General features: G+C 38.4%; 1 protein-coding gene across 6 annotated transcripts in view; it reads right to left on the minus strand.

Annotated features, from left to right (window-relative positions):
• UTRN (utrophin) overlaps positions 1-13,354 on the minus strand; it is a 348,412-nt gene that overhangs the window by 214,613 nt on the left and 120,445 nt on the right. For 5 of the 6 annotated variants that reach the window (XM_014263434.2, XM_014263435.2, XM_014263433.2 and 2 more), the window contains 7 exons: positions 12,144-12,314; positions 10,065-10,244; positions 8,271-8,399; positions 7,962-8,132; positions 7,288-7,437; positions 6,092-6,229; positions 5,148-5,300 (listed from right to left, as the gene is read on the minus strand). In XM_014263434.2, coding sequence (XP_014118909.2) covers positions 5,148-5,300; positions 6,092-6,229; positions 7,288-7,437; positions 7,962-8,132; positions 8,271-8,399; positions 10,065-10,244; positions 12,144-12,314 — 1,092 coding nt within the window. The remainder of the gene's footprint in view (positions 1-5,147; positions 5,301-6,091; positions 6,230-7,287; positions 7,438-7,961; positions 8,133-8,270; positions 8,400-10,064; positions 10,245-12,143; positions 12,315-13,354) is intronic. The other variant, XM_014263436.2, reaches the window with a different exon arrangement.

A 13,354-nucleotide genomic window follows, 5' to 3' on the forward strand; every position in this document is an offset into this window, starting at 1 on the left:
CTGAGCCCTCCAAAAATTTGAGAGACCCCAGGGGAATGCCCTTCTCTCTTTATTTGAATAAAGTAAAAGGACTCCTCTGTCTCCTTTTTGGACATAAACCTCTAGTATTTGTGGATTAATTTTCCTGACCAGGGAGGAATTTTCCAAGGGATTTCTAACCAGCTCCAAAGGAGCTATTCCTTCACACCACATCAACTGCGCAAAGCAGGAAGGGATTTTCCCGCCAAAAAGCCCAGTGACAGCCCCCTATTGGATGAAAAGTCTTACCTCATAGTTTGCCAGCACCAATCAACAGAGGCCATGGGGGCGGAGCTGCCAGCAGCGGGCTGAGGCAGCTTTAAAGGGGCAGCAGGTCCTAAAGAACTGCCCCCTGAGACTCTGAGCTGGCTGCAGCCGGGACCCGACACTGCAGACTTCCGTCTACCTCTCCTTTGGACACATTGATATAAATTCGAGTGCAGATCAGCTGCACTCGCTGCAGTGTTGTAGAGTTCCTGCACTGGGGCCAAACGCCGCTTCGGCCAGAGGACTCCTTAATCCTCACACTCGGGGTTTCTTTTTTCCTTCCTTTCTTCCCTTCCCATTATCCCTTACTTCCCTTTGGTTATTTTTTTTTCCTTAATAAGGACCCTCATTTTATTTGACCCCCGAAGTTGTGTCTCTTTCCTCACAACAAGGTGTTTTCTCTAACTCCTAATCATTCCAAAAGTCCCATTCTCACATAGGCAGGAAGACTTCAGAATCAAGACTTCACCCACATGAGTAGATCACTCGGCTTTACTCTCTTTCTATTTCCCACACACTGCTTTGTCTCTCATCAGAAAAAAATTACCACAAGATTGAAAACGGCCCGTGTTGGCATACCAGAAACATGTTCTGTACTTGTGCACTGACATGTTCTGAAACTTTCTGCTTTCCCAGTAACACCATCCTGGGCCAGATTACTCTCTTATGCTAAGCAGAGAATTCCTCCTGATGCTGCTCCTCCAGAGTACACCTCCTTGCTAAACTCCTCCAGCTGCCTCCCATCGCTGAGATGATGCTTCTTCCTCCCACAACCCTCATTCTTAAAGGTGAACATATGTAAGTGCTATAAACACCTTAATGCTTTAGTACAGCAGAGTTTTAATTGTTCAGCTGTTCTCTACCTTGCATGGCAGACTGGAAGCTTCTAAAATGCAGCATAATATGCTAAAAAATAGGAGGTTTATGTGGCTCTCTCACAATTACCTGACAAATACCTAAATTTCACAGAAGTTGTCTTTTGTTGGTTGGCTCTTTGTTTTTTATTACGGGGGAAAAAAAAAACCTCAGGCAAGCAAGCACTTTTCACATAATCAGAATGGTTTAGGTTGGAAAGTGACCTTAAAGATCGTCTCATTGCAACACCCCTGCCGTGGGCAGGGACAACTTCCACTATATCAGCTTGCACAAAGCCTCATCAAACCTGGACTAGGGATATGGAATCCACAGCTTCTCTGGGCAAAAGGCTCTGTTCCAGTGCCTCACCACCCTCACAGTGAAGAATGCCATCCTGAAGTCTAATCTAAACCTACCCTCTTACAGACTAAAGCCGTTGCCCCTTGTTTTATTCCTCCATGCTTTGTAAAAAGTCACCTCCAGCTTTCCTGTAGGTACTGGGAGACTGCTCTAAGAATCTCCCCAGGGCCTTCTCTTCTCCAGGTTAAAAGTAGGAGCAGTACTTCAGTCCTTCCACAATTTTTCTTAAGCATACACAAATAGAAAGTCAGTCTAAGGTTATTTAAGAGGAAATCTGACTGGATGACTTAACAGTCCTTTTCTACTTCAATTTCAGTGTTGATAGAGCATACTTAATAAATCTGCTCTCTCTTTAAATACTATCAAAAAAAAAGAGGATTGGGGGAATAAAGAGAATACTCTGTTATTTATTAGTGAACATTCTATGAATAAGGCCACTCAATAAGAACTGCTAAAAATGCTCTTAATTTGGGGGTCAAATAAAAATTTATTTCTTCCTGTACTCATCATACAGTTTAACCTGCAATTCAGAATTTGGTTTCAGATTTTTTTCCTCTCTCCCCTATTACACTTAAATATATTTTGAAATAAAATCTACCAATGATTCAACTCAAGAAGATTTTCTGACTTGTTTCCAAGTAGATTTTAGAAAATACTGCCCTAGTCATTAACAATTACTTAATTATTTAATTAAAATTAAATCATTTTCCTCCTTGGATGTTTAACTATATAAGTCAGTTTTAAACTATCAAGATATTTCAGAGCCAGTTTTTCTAAAAAAAGGTTTCCCAAAGCTCATGTCCATTTAATTGATGCAATTAGCAAACAATTGTTCATGTTTAAGTAATCCAGAACCTTTCTTATAAAAAGCATACTAGAAAAACAAGTATGTCTTCTTTCTTACAGAAATAATACTTCAAGAGCTTTCAAGATGATGTCTGCTTCAGTTTATTGGAAAAAACGCACTGTGCCTGCAACTGCATATTCACTTACCACCTGTGAAATTATCATTTTCACTTCAAAACAACTTCCTAAAACCTGGAAAAATCTCTCAAGAATTTAGGCAGCTAATTACCTCTGCAATTTAAGGTTTAATTTTTTTCCTTTCCCTCATTTGGACCAGAATAGTCCAATTGAAATAAATACTAAAGCACTGTTAGAAAAGAAGGACCTCCAGAAGATGCAAACTTCCAGTGCAGGCTTTTCTTGCTAATGGATCTGTGGCAAAACAAGGCTTACTCGAAAGTACCTACTTTGCAGAAGGGTCACCAATATTTCAGAGATATTTTAACTCCATAATCCCTAGAAGCATAAATGATGAGGAATATTTATGATCCAGCTACTTCCAGCAAATCAATATATAGATATGACCTTCAAGCACCATAAATAAGTCCTCTCCTCCACACTTGCTTATAAAAGCATAAATAATGTATTACATAAAAACTCAATTGAAGTCTACTCCCCAGCTCAGCAGCTGAAATCTTCCTTTCCCTCCCAGTTTTGTTCACATCAAACAGTAGTTTCTCTGGTCACCACAGCTTCCTTACATCAAGGTGAGGGCTTAAGTCACCTGCACACCAGTTGGTCAAGAATTCATGTAGTGCTCCTCAGTCCTAAGCTGCAATGAGCAGCAAGCACTGCCATTTTCAAGTCTGGTGGCTCCAAGAAAATTCTGGAACAAGAGGGTTTATCTAAAGTGATGATAATATTTGGGAAGACTATTTCTCCCCTTAGCAATATTATGGTCTCACAACATTTTCAGTGTTCAAGATTGAATAGTAGAGCCAGTGAAAGAACAAGCCATAGAAGCAAAATAAGGGCACTTGAGACAATCTGCCTTAGCACTCAAATATCAGAAATCCAGAAGCAAGGGCACATGAAGCAAAAGCAGCAATGTGAATTTCTGAGTTTCACACCAGTAAAGAAAACCGCTTTGGTCTCTTTCTGACTGTCTAGATGACCTGAGCAAGGATAATGTTTCTCCATCAACAGTCTATTGTAATTGCTGTGGTAATCCACATTGATATGACATTCTGCATTCAGCAACCACATTCACTTATCCAGGAACGGATCTAGCAGTAGCAAGGATTAACTGCAGTGTATCCCTATAAGAAAAGGACTTTACAGGAAATAAAGTATCTTCCTTAGAGAAGATCAGTCAAGCTGCAGTGAGGCCAAAAGTAACAAGATTCCTCTGAGGCATGACTGGACTGCCCCCACTAGCAAGGAGCCATACAAGTGCACCATTCTTCCATTTTTGTCCAGTAATTGTTTCATTCAAAGCATCTGATGGGCAAACAGAAAATCTGAATAATGTTGTTTTACTTTAAATACACATGGATCCCCATTCCCTTCAAAAAAATTCCATGGCATCAGTCAGGTCCCAAGGAGCTTATGTCACCAGAAGAGACTGCTGGAGACCCAAGAGAGCAGTGAGATGTCAGACTGTTCTACAGACCCTGGGCCCTCTCTGCTACCCAGCTCTGCATGGGAGCCTGATAATGTGAAACAGTCTTTCTAAAGAGCAGCAGATCCAAAAGTTGTGTGAATGGCCTGTGTGACAAGGGACAGCAGACCATCTATCACCAGAAGCTGAAGCCACACAGCTGAAGCTGTGAACAAAGAGCACATCATGATTTTGTGGAGCCAGAGCTTATTACCCTTGCCTCCGAGTTTCTTTGTTCTTATTACTGGTTAAAAAGTTACAGAGCAGTCAAAAAGATTGATAGATGTTAATTATGAGTCTTTATATGCAGAAATTGAAAAGTCCTTGACAGACTCAAGGAAAGAAAGAAAGAAAGGTTGAGAAAGCCGTCAACCTTGTTCAAGAAATTAGTTACTGCTTCACAAGGTTTTTCACTGTTATTACCTAAAATATTAATGTAATTACCACAAAAATACAGAGTGGTTTTAAGGATGGAGAGGATAAATAAGAGATTTTAAAAACACCAACAAAAAATATCCACTGAGCCACAACCAAAGCAATCAAAAAAAAGTCTGTATCCTCAACCATTAAGACATAGAACTTTCTGGGCAGTAAGTTTTATCAGACCCTGACATCATATCAGTTGCAAAATTGTCAAGACCCCCACACAAATTATCAGAAATACTTCAACCTTTGTTTGTTTTATTAAGATTCACCGTGTACATTAATATCCATTACATGAGGGCAGTTATCCCTCTCTGAGCACTTGAGGCAGGAAAAGACAGCAGAGCAGTTACAATACCCTGACCACAGGATGCAGAGGGCACTGAATTTAAGCCTCAAAACAAGGATTTTATCCTGTAGCAAACTGATATTAAATCAGGCTGAGTTAAGAGTTTTTAAAAAGGGTTAAGTGCAATCCTCATGGATCAAGACTGGCAAGACAAACTGTCCTGAATCAGGCTCACTCCCCAGGTCACAGTCTAAGATTTGGGCCTAAAGGATGATATCTTCTGAACCTATGATGACTATGTAGAAATCCCAAACTAGCCTATGCTGATAATTTCCTAATAAAAAAATGAATGTTGTAATTTTGAAACAGTTCTTTCCACAGAGGTGTCCAAAGAAGATTACTAGACTAGATTAAACACTAGTGTATGCATCTCCAAAGTCCATAACACACCATTAACTGTTTGCTCTAAGAAACAGAAGCCTCCTTTACCTGTGGTTTTTGTTCATCCTCCACACCTTGCAGCCCTGACAGACGGTCCTCAGCCTCATTCAGCCACTTCATTAGATTATCATGTTCCTTCTTATACTGGGAAAACACTGGAGAGAGTTCCGCTGCCTGCCTCCTTTGAAATGACCTGCACTCCTATAATCCAGTGTATTAGGAAAATATGGTGTAAAAAGAGGGAAGTAGTGAACAGAATAGGTCTTATTTAGTTGAAAAACAAGAATACTTGAGGGGTTTCATTTGAAGGAGCAAATTCCAAAATATGCAATAGTACTAATTTATTTTTGTAATATCTACATAGACATGTAATCAAAGCCAGCCTGAGGGTCTTGCTCTGCACCTTTGAACTACACCTCAGCTTGCCACCTCTAGCATGATTCAAACAGGTGAGCTAAAAGGAGTACCTCTGTTCTAGACAAAACCATTTTTAACACATCATGTGCATGCAAGCACCACAACATGCTGCAGTCTGCAGCTACTGCTAATACCCTCTATAGGAAGGAAGAGGAATTTGGGAGCAGGCTTGATCACAGAAAAGGCTGATGCTGAGATGTTGGTATATTTGTATATGCAGTCACTCTTCACACAGCCTGGTGGTGGAGATAAACCTCTGTTCAAGGGCCAGCAAAGAAAGGTGAAAGCCCAACTCGATGCACCTATCTGGGTAAATATACAGGATGGCCCTCTGTGAAGCTGTGAAAAGGACTTTAAAAATCAAAACCATTCCCTCAAAACTTAGAAATGGGAAAACTCGTATTTTGGAATTGCAAAGATTCAGAAACTCCGACTGTGTGCACATATATTTTACTCCCCCTCCAGAGAATCACGTACACCGAGAGTCATAAGTTATAAAATATGGATTACAGATCGTAAGTGGGATACCAAAGGGAAGATTGATAAATGAGTTGTAGTAACAATCATAACTGTACCTGCACACTGCTGTACTTATTCTGCAGAAGCAACAACTGTAGGCGGATCTTCTCTCGCCTATGGTCCTCCATAGGCTGCTGGAGCAACTGCCCTCCTCTCTGTAAAACTTCTTCAATCTGAGCTCTTTCTTGATCCAGCTAAAATTACACAAACCTCTATTATCTACAGAAATTAATTTTAGAAACATTAGCTGCTGAGACATTAATAGCAATTGTACCAAACTTTTGTTTTATTATCCAAGTGGGAGCCAAATAAATTCAAGCTACCAATTCATAAAATCCAGCTTGCTCATTCCATAAACTTTACAAAGAGATGTACTGAAGGAAATTTAATGAGCCAGCAGTATGCAGTCACATCAATAAGGTATTATGACTTTAGATCCATTTCTATTCTAAAGATTCTTCGACTATAATAAGCAAGCTCAGAGCAGAACAGCACAAAAACAAAAATTCAATAAATATAAGAACAATATAAAAGGAAGTCTATGTTCTATGAAAATAGGCCCTTCTATAGAAATCGTTTAAAATTTGTGTTCTGTAATATACATGGCATTTTCCATAGACTTATGCCCAGCTTTCCAGCTCAGTTTATAGTATTTGACCTGCTTAAAAGGAAGGCAGATAGAGTGGCCTGACAGGAATTTACCCAGTTTTGTAGGCAACAAGGCTATAGTGGACAAGATGCTAACAAAACTATGGCAGTTTCATATGGCTGAATAGCAGAGTCTAGATAATAATCTAGAAGATGCATTTAGTTCAAAGCTTTTATTTGGACTTCCAACATAGAGCCACATTACGAAACTCTTACTGGCACCTTACCTCATAAGCATCCTCTGACCTGGCCTATGCACTGAGATTCATTTTATCACATCAGTTTAAATTTGAACCTCATTCAAACATCATTCAAATACAGGAAAGATTCAGAAGATAGATAAACAAAAGTCAGAGTTCACTACCTGTATTCTATAAAACTGTGATGAAAATACCAACCAAAGTATGATTGGTTACTCTCAGCACAGCAGCCAAGGGGGCAACAGCTATGGGAAAAGTACTGGAAAATTGTGCAGGGTATCCAACAGCCCAATAGTTCCTTTTCTACCCTCAAGACATTTTCTCAGAATTCCCCCTCAAAGTCTGAAGCAATGCAATATGGAGACAAAATAGAATGTTATTTATTTGTTCCATTGCTCACAAACCTTTTCATCTTCCCCACTCAACTCCAGATGCTTTTCCACAACTTTTAACATACTCTGTATTTCACTCTCAAATTTGTCCAGGTCTAGAAAAGCCACTCTAGCTTCATGGGGCTCCGACATGACAGGAAGCCGTTCTTGTCCAACAAGCATCTGCAAAGCAAAATGAAACCTTGGTCAAGCTGAAAATTTAGTGTCAGCTGTTCCATGCAATCCCCCATGAAAAGGTTTATCAGTTTGCAGGACCTTTAGATATATCAGTATAAATCAAAATTGTAAGAGTTGTTTGATCTGAGAGATAGCTTGAACACACTTGGTAGTTATTACCAAGATTCTACCTTCAAACTTCAATCTGAGCATTTTGTTCTCAAAGTAAATGAAAAATCTCCAGTCACATTAGCTTATGGTATTGTTTTGTAGCTCACAAATATGTACTGCAATATATACAATTTTCTGAAGTTGTTTGTAAATTTTCCCATGAAACACAAGTCATCACCTGCTACTCAGGTAAAAAAAGCAGCTGGTCTAAAAATCAGTCTACTTTTAACATATAAATACCTATACTTAAAAGAGAGCTCAAAAGCAGTGAAGTGCTGTTCTAATAAACAATGATCTATCTACTACAGCCATATTCTTGGCACAGACCTCCCAAACAAGTTCCCAAGGTTCACCCTTACCTTGGCACTTTTGATGTGCTGAGAGACCTTCTCAAAATTGCGGTTGAGTTCTGCCAGTTTGGGTTCAACAAGTTCCCGGCATGAGACGCCCCGACCATTCATTAAGATGACAGCCTGGTCACGTACATTATCCACTCGGAGACTGACATCATCCAATTCAGATGTTAAACGCTAAGAAGTGAAAGGAAATTAAAATGGTTATTTCCTAGGCAAGGAGACACATCTAAAGATAAACAGGAAGCAAATTTGACATCATTCAGAATCCATGAGTAGACTGGCAGTATTTTGCCAGATGACAACAATTCCTACCTTCACAGTTTCCTCCTTTTGGCTAGCTGACTTTTTCTCAATTTCATCCAGTAAGGCTTCAGCCTGATACAACCAAGTACTTATGTGGGCAACATTTTCGTCAAAAATTTCCAGCTGGCCCTGATGATTCTGGAAAAATATGAAAAAATGTATTAATATAAGAAACTTCTAAAAATCCAACAAAAAAATCCCCCCCAAAAAAAACCAAACCAAAACAACAAAACATCAAACAACCATATACCCAAACCTCCCCCCAAACTCAAAAAAACACATCAAATAACAAATCAACCCTGCCAAAATCTTACGAGTACAAAGGAGATGGATAAGATAGTGTTACAGACACACTTTGGAATGAAACACTGAAAATTAGATAACACCTTTCATCTTCAGTAGTATTTACACAAATTGAATTTTCATTCTAAACTCTTTAACAATATAATTTCTAATTCAAAGAAAGGGAAATAGAAGTAGCTGAGGTAGTTTGTGCAACTAAAGATAGACAATGTATTACAACATTACAGCCAGATCATAATGTCTCAGTCAACCAAGAACTCCACAATTTTTTCTGTCAGTATTAGCAGGTACGATAGTATGCACTGTCTGTGGTTGTTGGGGTTTTTTTAATTGGAAAGGAATTATGTCAAATATTACAGCAATCAAGTTTTTATATTTTGCTAATTAACTTAAAATATTTCTTCCTCTTAAGAAAAGTTACAAAATGGTAGACATGTTAATTAGGTCTACTTTCACATGCAGTCAGAAACTGTAATATTAGATACCCCAGACAAATGTAACATTATTTTGTGTATCAGATTCCGAGAAGTAACAATCTGTTTAAGCCTTTCACCAAAACAAAAAGATAGACAAGATTTGCTTTTTTAGAATAACAAAACAAAGGCAGGAGAGAAAAGAGAGAAGGCCTGTGATTGTGCTTTGCAAGGTTAAATTGTTCTTTTGTTATGTGGAGCTGTAAGTTTCTTGATGGTGATACAGACAGCATAGACAATACTTGTCACCACATAGTCTAGAAGTACTTAGTTATAGATCATCTTTACAGGACTTACATATAAAGGTAAACTACCTGACTAGTCCTAACATGGAATTGGATTAAAAACAAACACTATCACCTGCAACAGGCACTGGACAGGGGCACAGGGCTCACCATCCATGTATGTGCTAAAGTTTCCACAACTTCCACCTTCAGAAGTCCCTGATATGGGTTGATTCTCATAACCACCTAAACAACACCGAAATATCCTATTTATATCAAACCATCAGTCTGATAACTAGTATCAGTTGTAGACTGTTTCATGTCCATTTAGCTTAACTAGCAGTTTTAGGTGTATAATATATTTGGACTTTCATTTAATCAACCAAACAGACACTGTTGCCATACTCTAACACTTGCAGTTCTAGTCTGTCCAAAAGAGCTGTCAGAGTCACAAGTGCTTTGCTGGCCACTGCGAAGTCATCCATTATCACTTAAATAGCCATCATCTGGGCCTCAAGGAAATCTATCAACAAACCCACTCTGTTCATATTGGGGCTGGCACAGAGGCTAAATCCCAGGCTGAGTAAAGAGCAGCACATGCAGCAGCCCAGTTTTCTATCTTTCTCACTGTATACCACTTCATGAGTTACCTCCCCATCTACAGCATAAACATTCCACATTCTTCTAAGTTTGTGAGGCATCATGGAAGCTTCACTTTACAGTAAAGTGAGACAAGTGAAAACTCCAGCTGCTCCAAACGGGTGGAAGGAGAGCTACCCTGAATATTTCTCACAGCAGCTTACCAACAAGGTGTCACACCAGTCCTCGGTCCAGGTTCGAACTCTGCTCCAGCCAGCATTAAGGACACACAGCTTCTCCTCCAGGACAGTCTCGCTCCCTTCCACCAGAGACTGGAGTGCGGTGCAACTTTCCGTGATGCTCTTGAGATCAGCTTTCCTCCTCTCTAACTCTCTCAGCACATTCTGAAATAAGTTCAGCTATTAACACTGCACTGCTCCCAAACACAACGGAGGCAGATTTTTACCTCCACAGGAAAAAAATATATTGTAGATTATCTTCACTTGTGCAAAGCATTAAACCAAGTTTAATTTTCCGTTCTGTCAAGTTCTGTTTACAGTCACTCTCTGTAGATAGTGATCTCATTTTTTAAGAGAGAGAGCACAGTGAATATAAATGTCCTGAACAACTGGACCCTTGGTATGTTGTCTTAGATCATCTTCACCGTTTCTTTGCATTATGTAGGTAAAGCAAATGCATCACACTACATTGCAAGTCCATTTTTAAAAGATTCTTTTCTGCACTGTAAAGCACAAAACAAATTTCAAGAGACACTCTGGATTCCTCTGTATCTTTTCCTATTGAAGTACTTTTACAGTTGGCAACAATGAGAAACGTGGTATGCCAATGCTAAGTATTTTTTCCAGAACCATCACCACTCATTACTACAAATGTTCAGTTCAGTGGCTACATATTACAGAATCCCTATTGTAATATTTTCTATATTTAGGTATGTAAATATGTGTCTTCAGCTCTACCCTTTTTTCCAAGTCATCCCTGCTTTCAAATAGTTTTTTTTAATTTAGAAAACCCATGTTTTTTGAAAGTATGCACACTGACATGCAAACTAAGCAATGTGCCATCTCTTGACTATCAGCACACGGTTTCCATGTGGAAAACAGACCTCGTGCCATACAAGATCACCAATTATTAATGATACCTGCCTACTTAGAAAGCTCTTTGATGTCAGTGTACAGAGTGATGAAGAATGCACTTAATCACAGCCAGTGTCTAGAACTCCTTGAACATATTACCTATGAAGTAAGTAACTTACTATTTCACCATAAATTATCTTAGAAACAGAAACAAATAGTCAAGTTACTGCATTTTGAAATTGCCTCTAGAAAACTTTAAAATGGAAAGGACAACTTTGTATGCAACATAAAGGACTTGTCCTTCCAGTGGTGCAGCATAAGAGTCATTATTTGCATTGGCTTACAAATGTATGGTAAGTATACTTCCAATACAGATTCAAAAGTTTGCCTGGAGAGGAGTCTTGGGGATGCTGCCACAGTAAAACCCTTGTGCTAATGATCGCTAATCCTGATTGAAACGCACGAGAACAAGTTATATTAGATGAGTCTGCAATTTGGTGAGCTTTCAAGTTTTAAAATTACACACAGAAGTAAAAGGTTATTACTTTCTAGATTACTTCCAGAAGTAAAAGGTGACTGAAAACAAAAACTGAAAAGGTCAGTATTGCTCATCTGTATTAACTGACACTTGTTGCTAATTCCTGGTACTATCGAAATTTCTACAGTGTGAGAAAACATAATTACTCTGAAGAAAGTAAATAACACATCTGCCTGCTTCAATTAAAAGCTTCAACTCATAGGTGAAAGAAAATGAGGAATTACAGTAGCCTCTTATTTTGCAAAGTCACAATTTTGAAGACAAAGCTTTTTCAATGAAAAGTTACAAACTCAGTTTTTCATTCAACACACTTTCAGTTTGCTCTACTAATAAAACATTTGATCCAGTCCACAGCTGTATTTGCTGACAATTTTAAGAATATTATACTTGTGAAATGTGTAAGAGATACACATCAGTAAGTCTAAAATACCCATTAGTAACAAATATGTAGTAATATCTTAAATATTTCAATGGCCATTTAAGGTTGACACAAGATGCCCGAGATGAAACAGATCAGACTCGGTAAGATACTGAACATGATTGAGTACTAGAATTTCAGGGTGTGAGAGATTAAGGAACAAGTTACAGGGATATAAATTCACAGCCACTTCTATGCAGTATTGCCATAATGTCAGAAATCTTTTCTACAAATATTTAGTAAGCATGCTTACTTTGGCCCAGGCAATTTCTGAATCCAGATCAGAAAGCAAGCTCTCTGAAGTGGACTTCTGCACGAGGTCAGCTTCTGTGGTAGCCAGCCACTCTGACAGAGAGGCAGACTCCTTCTTCATTCTGCGTGCCAGCTGGGTTGCTCTTTCCAGGTCTTGTTTACCTTCTGTCACCTATCAAAAAAAATTAACAGGAAAGAAAGAAAGCAAAATTAGATTTGAAAAGACAGCAAACAGAAAAGTGCTAGCCAGCTAAAATGCCCACTTAAATATATAAAATCCTTGCATCTTAAAACTTGTTTTAAGGAAGGACTCTAAAAGTAAACTTTATAGGCATCTCTATCTTACTATAAAACACAGAATATATACAAATAATTTTAAATTGAGATAAAGGAAATAAAGAAACTTTTAAAAAACTTTTCTTTTAAAGGAGATAAAGAAAGCTGCATACCAATTTACTTATAGCTAGCAATCACCAAACTCATGAAGTTATAAACACTTCATTTTGATCCTTCAGCTGAAACTCAAAGGACCATAGAATCCAGTTAGTCACTCAAACAAGTAAAATTCAATTCCTCCTTGTAATTTGTAAGGCCTGATAGCAGAAAGTTGTGAAGAAAAATTTCACTGAAAATCTAGTCTGCCCTTAAAAACATATCAGTGAAATTCATATGGAATTTGATGTTTGCCACAGTAAAATAATTTGTATTTCTCACCAGTCACAGAATTAGACTGGTCAAATTTTAACACAGACTTGAGAAGAACTCCAAGCACCACAGTCACAATCAATTGACATTTAAAAAAATTGTGTTCTATTCTCTGCTCAGAAAGAAAAATCGTAACATTATACTGCAAGTAACTCTGCCTTTCTATCATTTCCTAATCTATTGTCTATGTGCCTTCTAGAATCCACAGCTTCCTGGATGTTCTCAACTTTACAACTGCAAAGTATTTCCTAGGACCTATTCTAAGATATTCCAACACTGTAAACTGACCCTTTACCCCCAGCTTAATTCATGGAGCACTGAACAGACAAAAATCCACTTGGGATTCTATCTTAATTTAGGCAGCGAGTCCAACCTGCCCTGTAAGGGTTTAACCATTTTTAAACACTTCTCTTGGATAAGTAAATATTCAACTAGTAAGAAAATTATGCAATATTTAATACAGCTCATGGGAAATACGTTTGCCTGCATTTTCTATTGCACACAGAG

Source organism: Pseudopodoces humilis, chromosome 3, assembly GCF_049639895.1.
Source record: "Pseudopodoces humilis isolate 2021_Gansu_Grassland_sample_001 chromosome 3, ASM4963989v1, whole genome shotgun sequence".
In the NCBI taxonomy this organism is placed as follows: Eukaryota; Metazoa; Chordata; class Aves; order Passeriformes; family Paridae; genus Pseudopodoces; species Pseudopodoces humilis.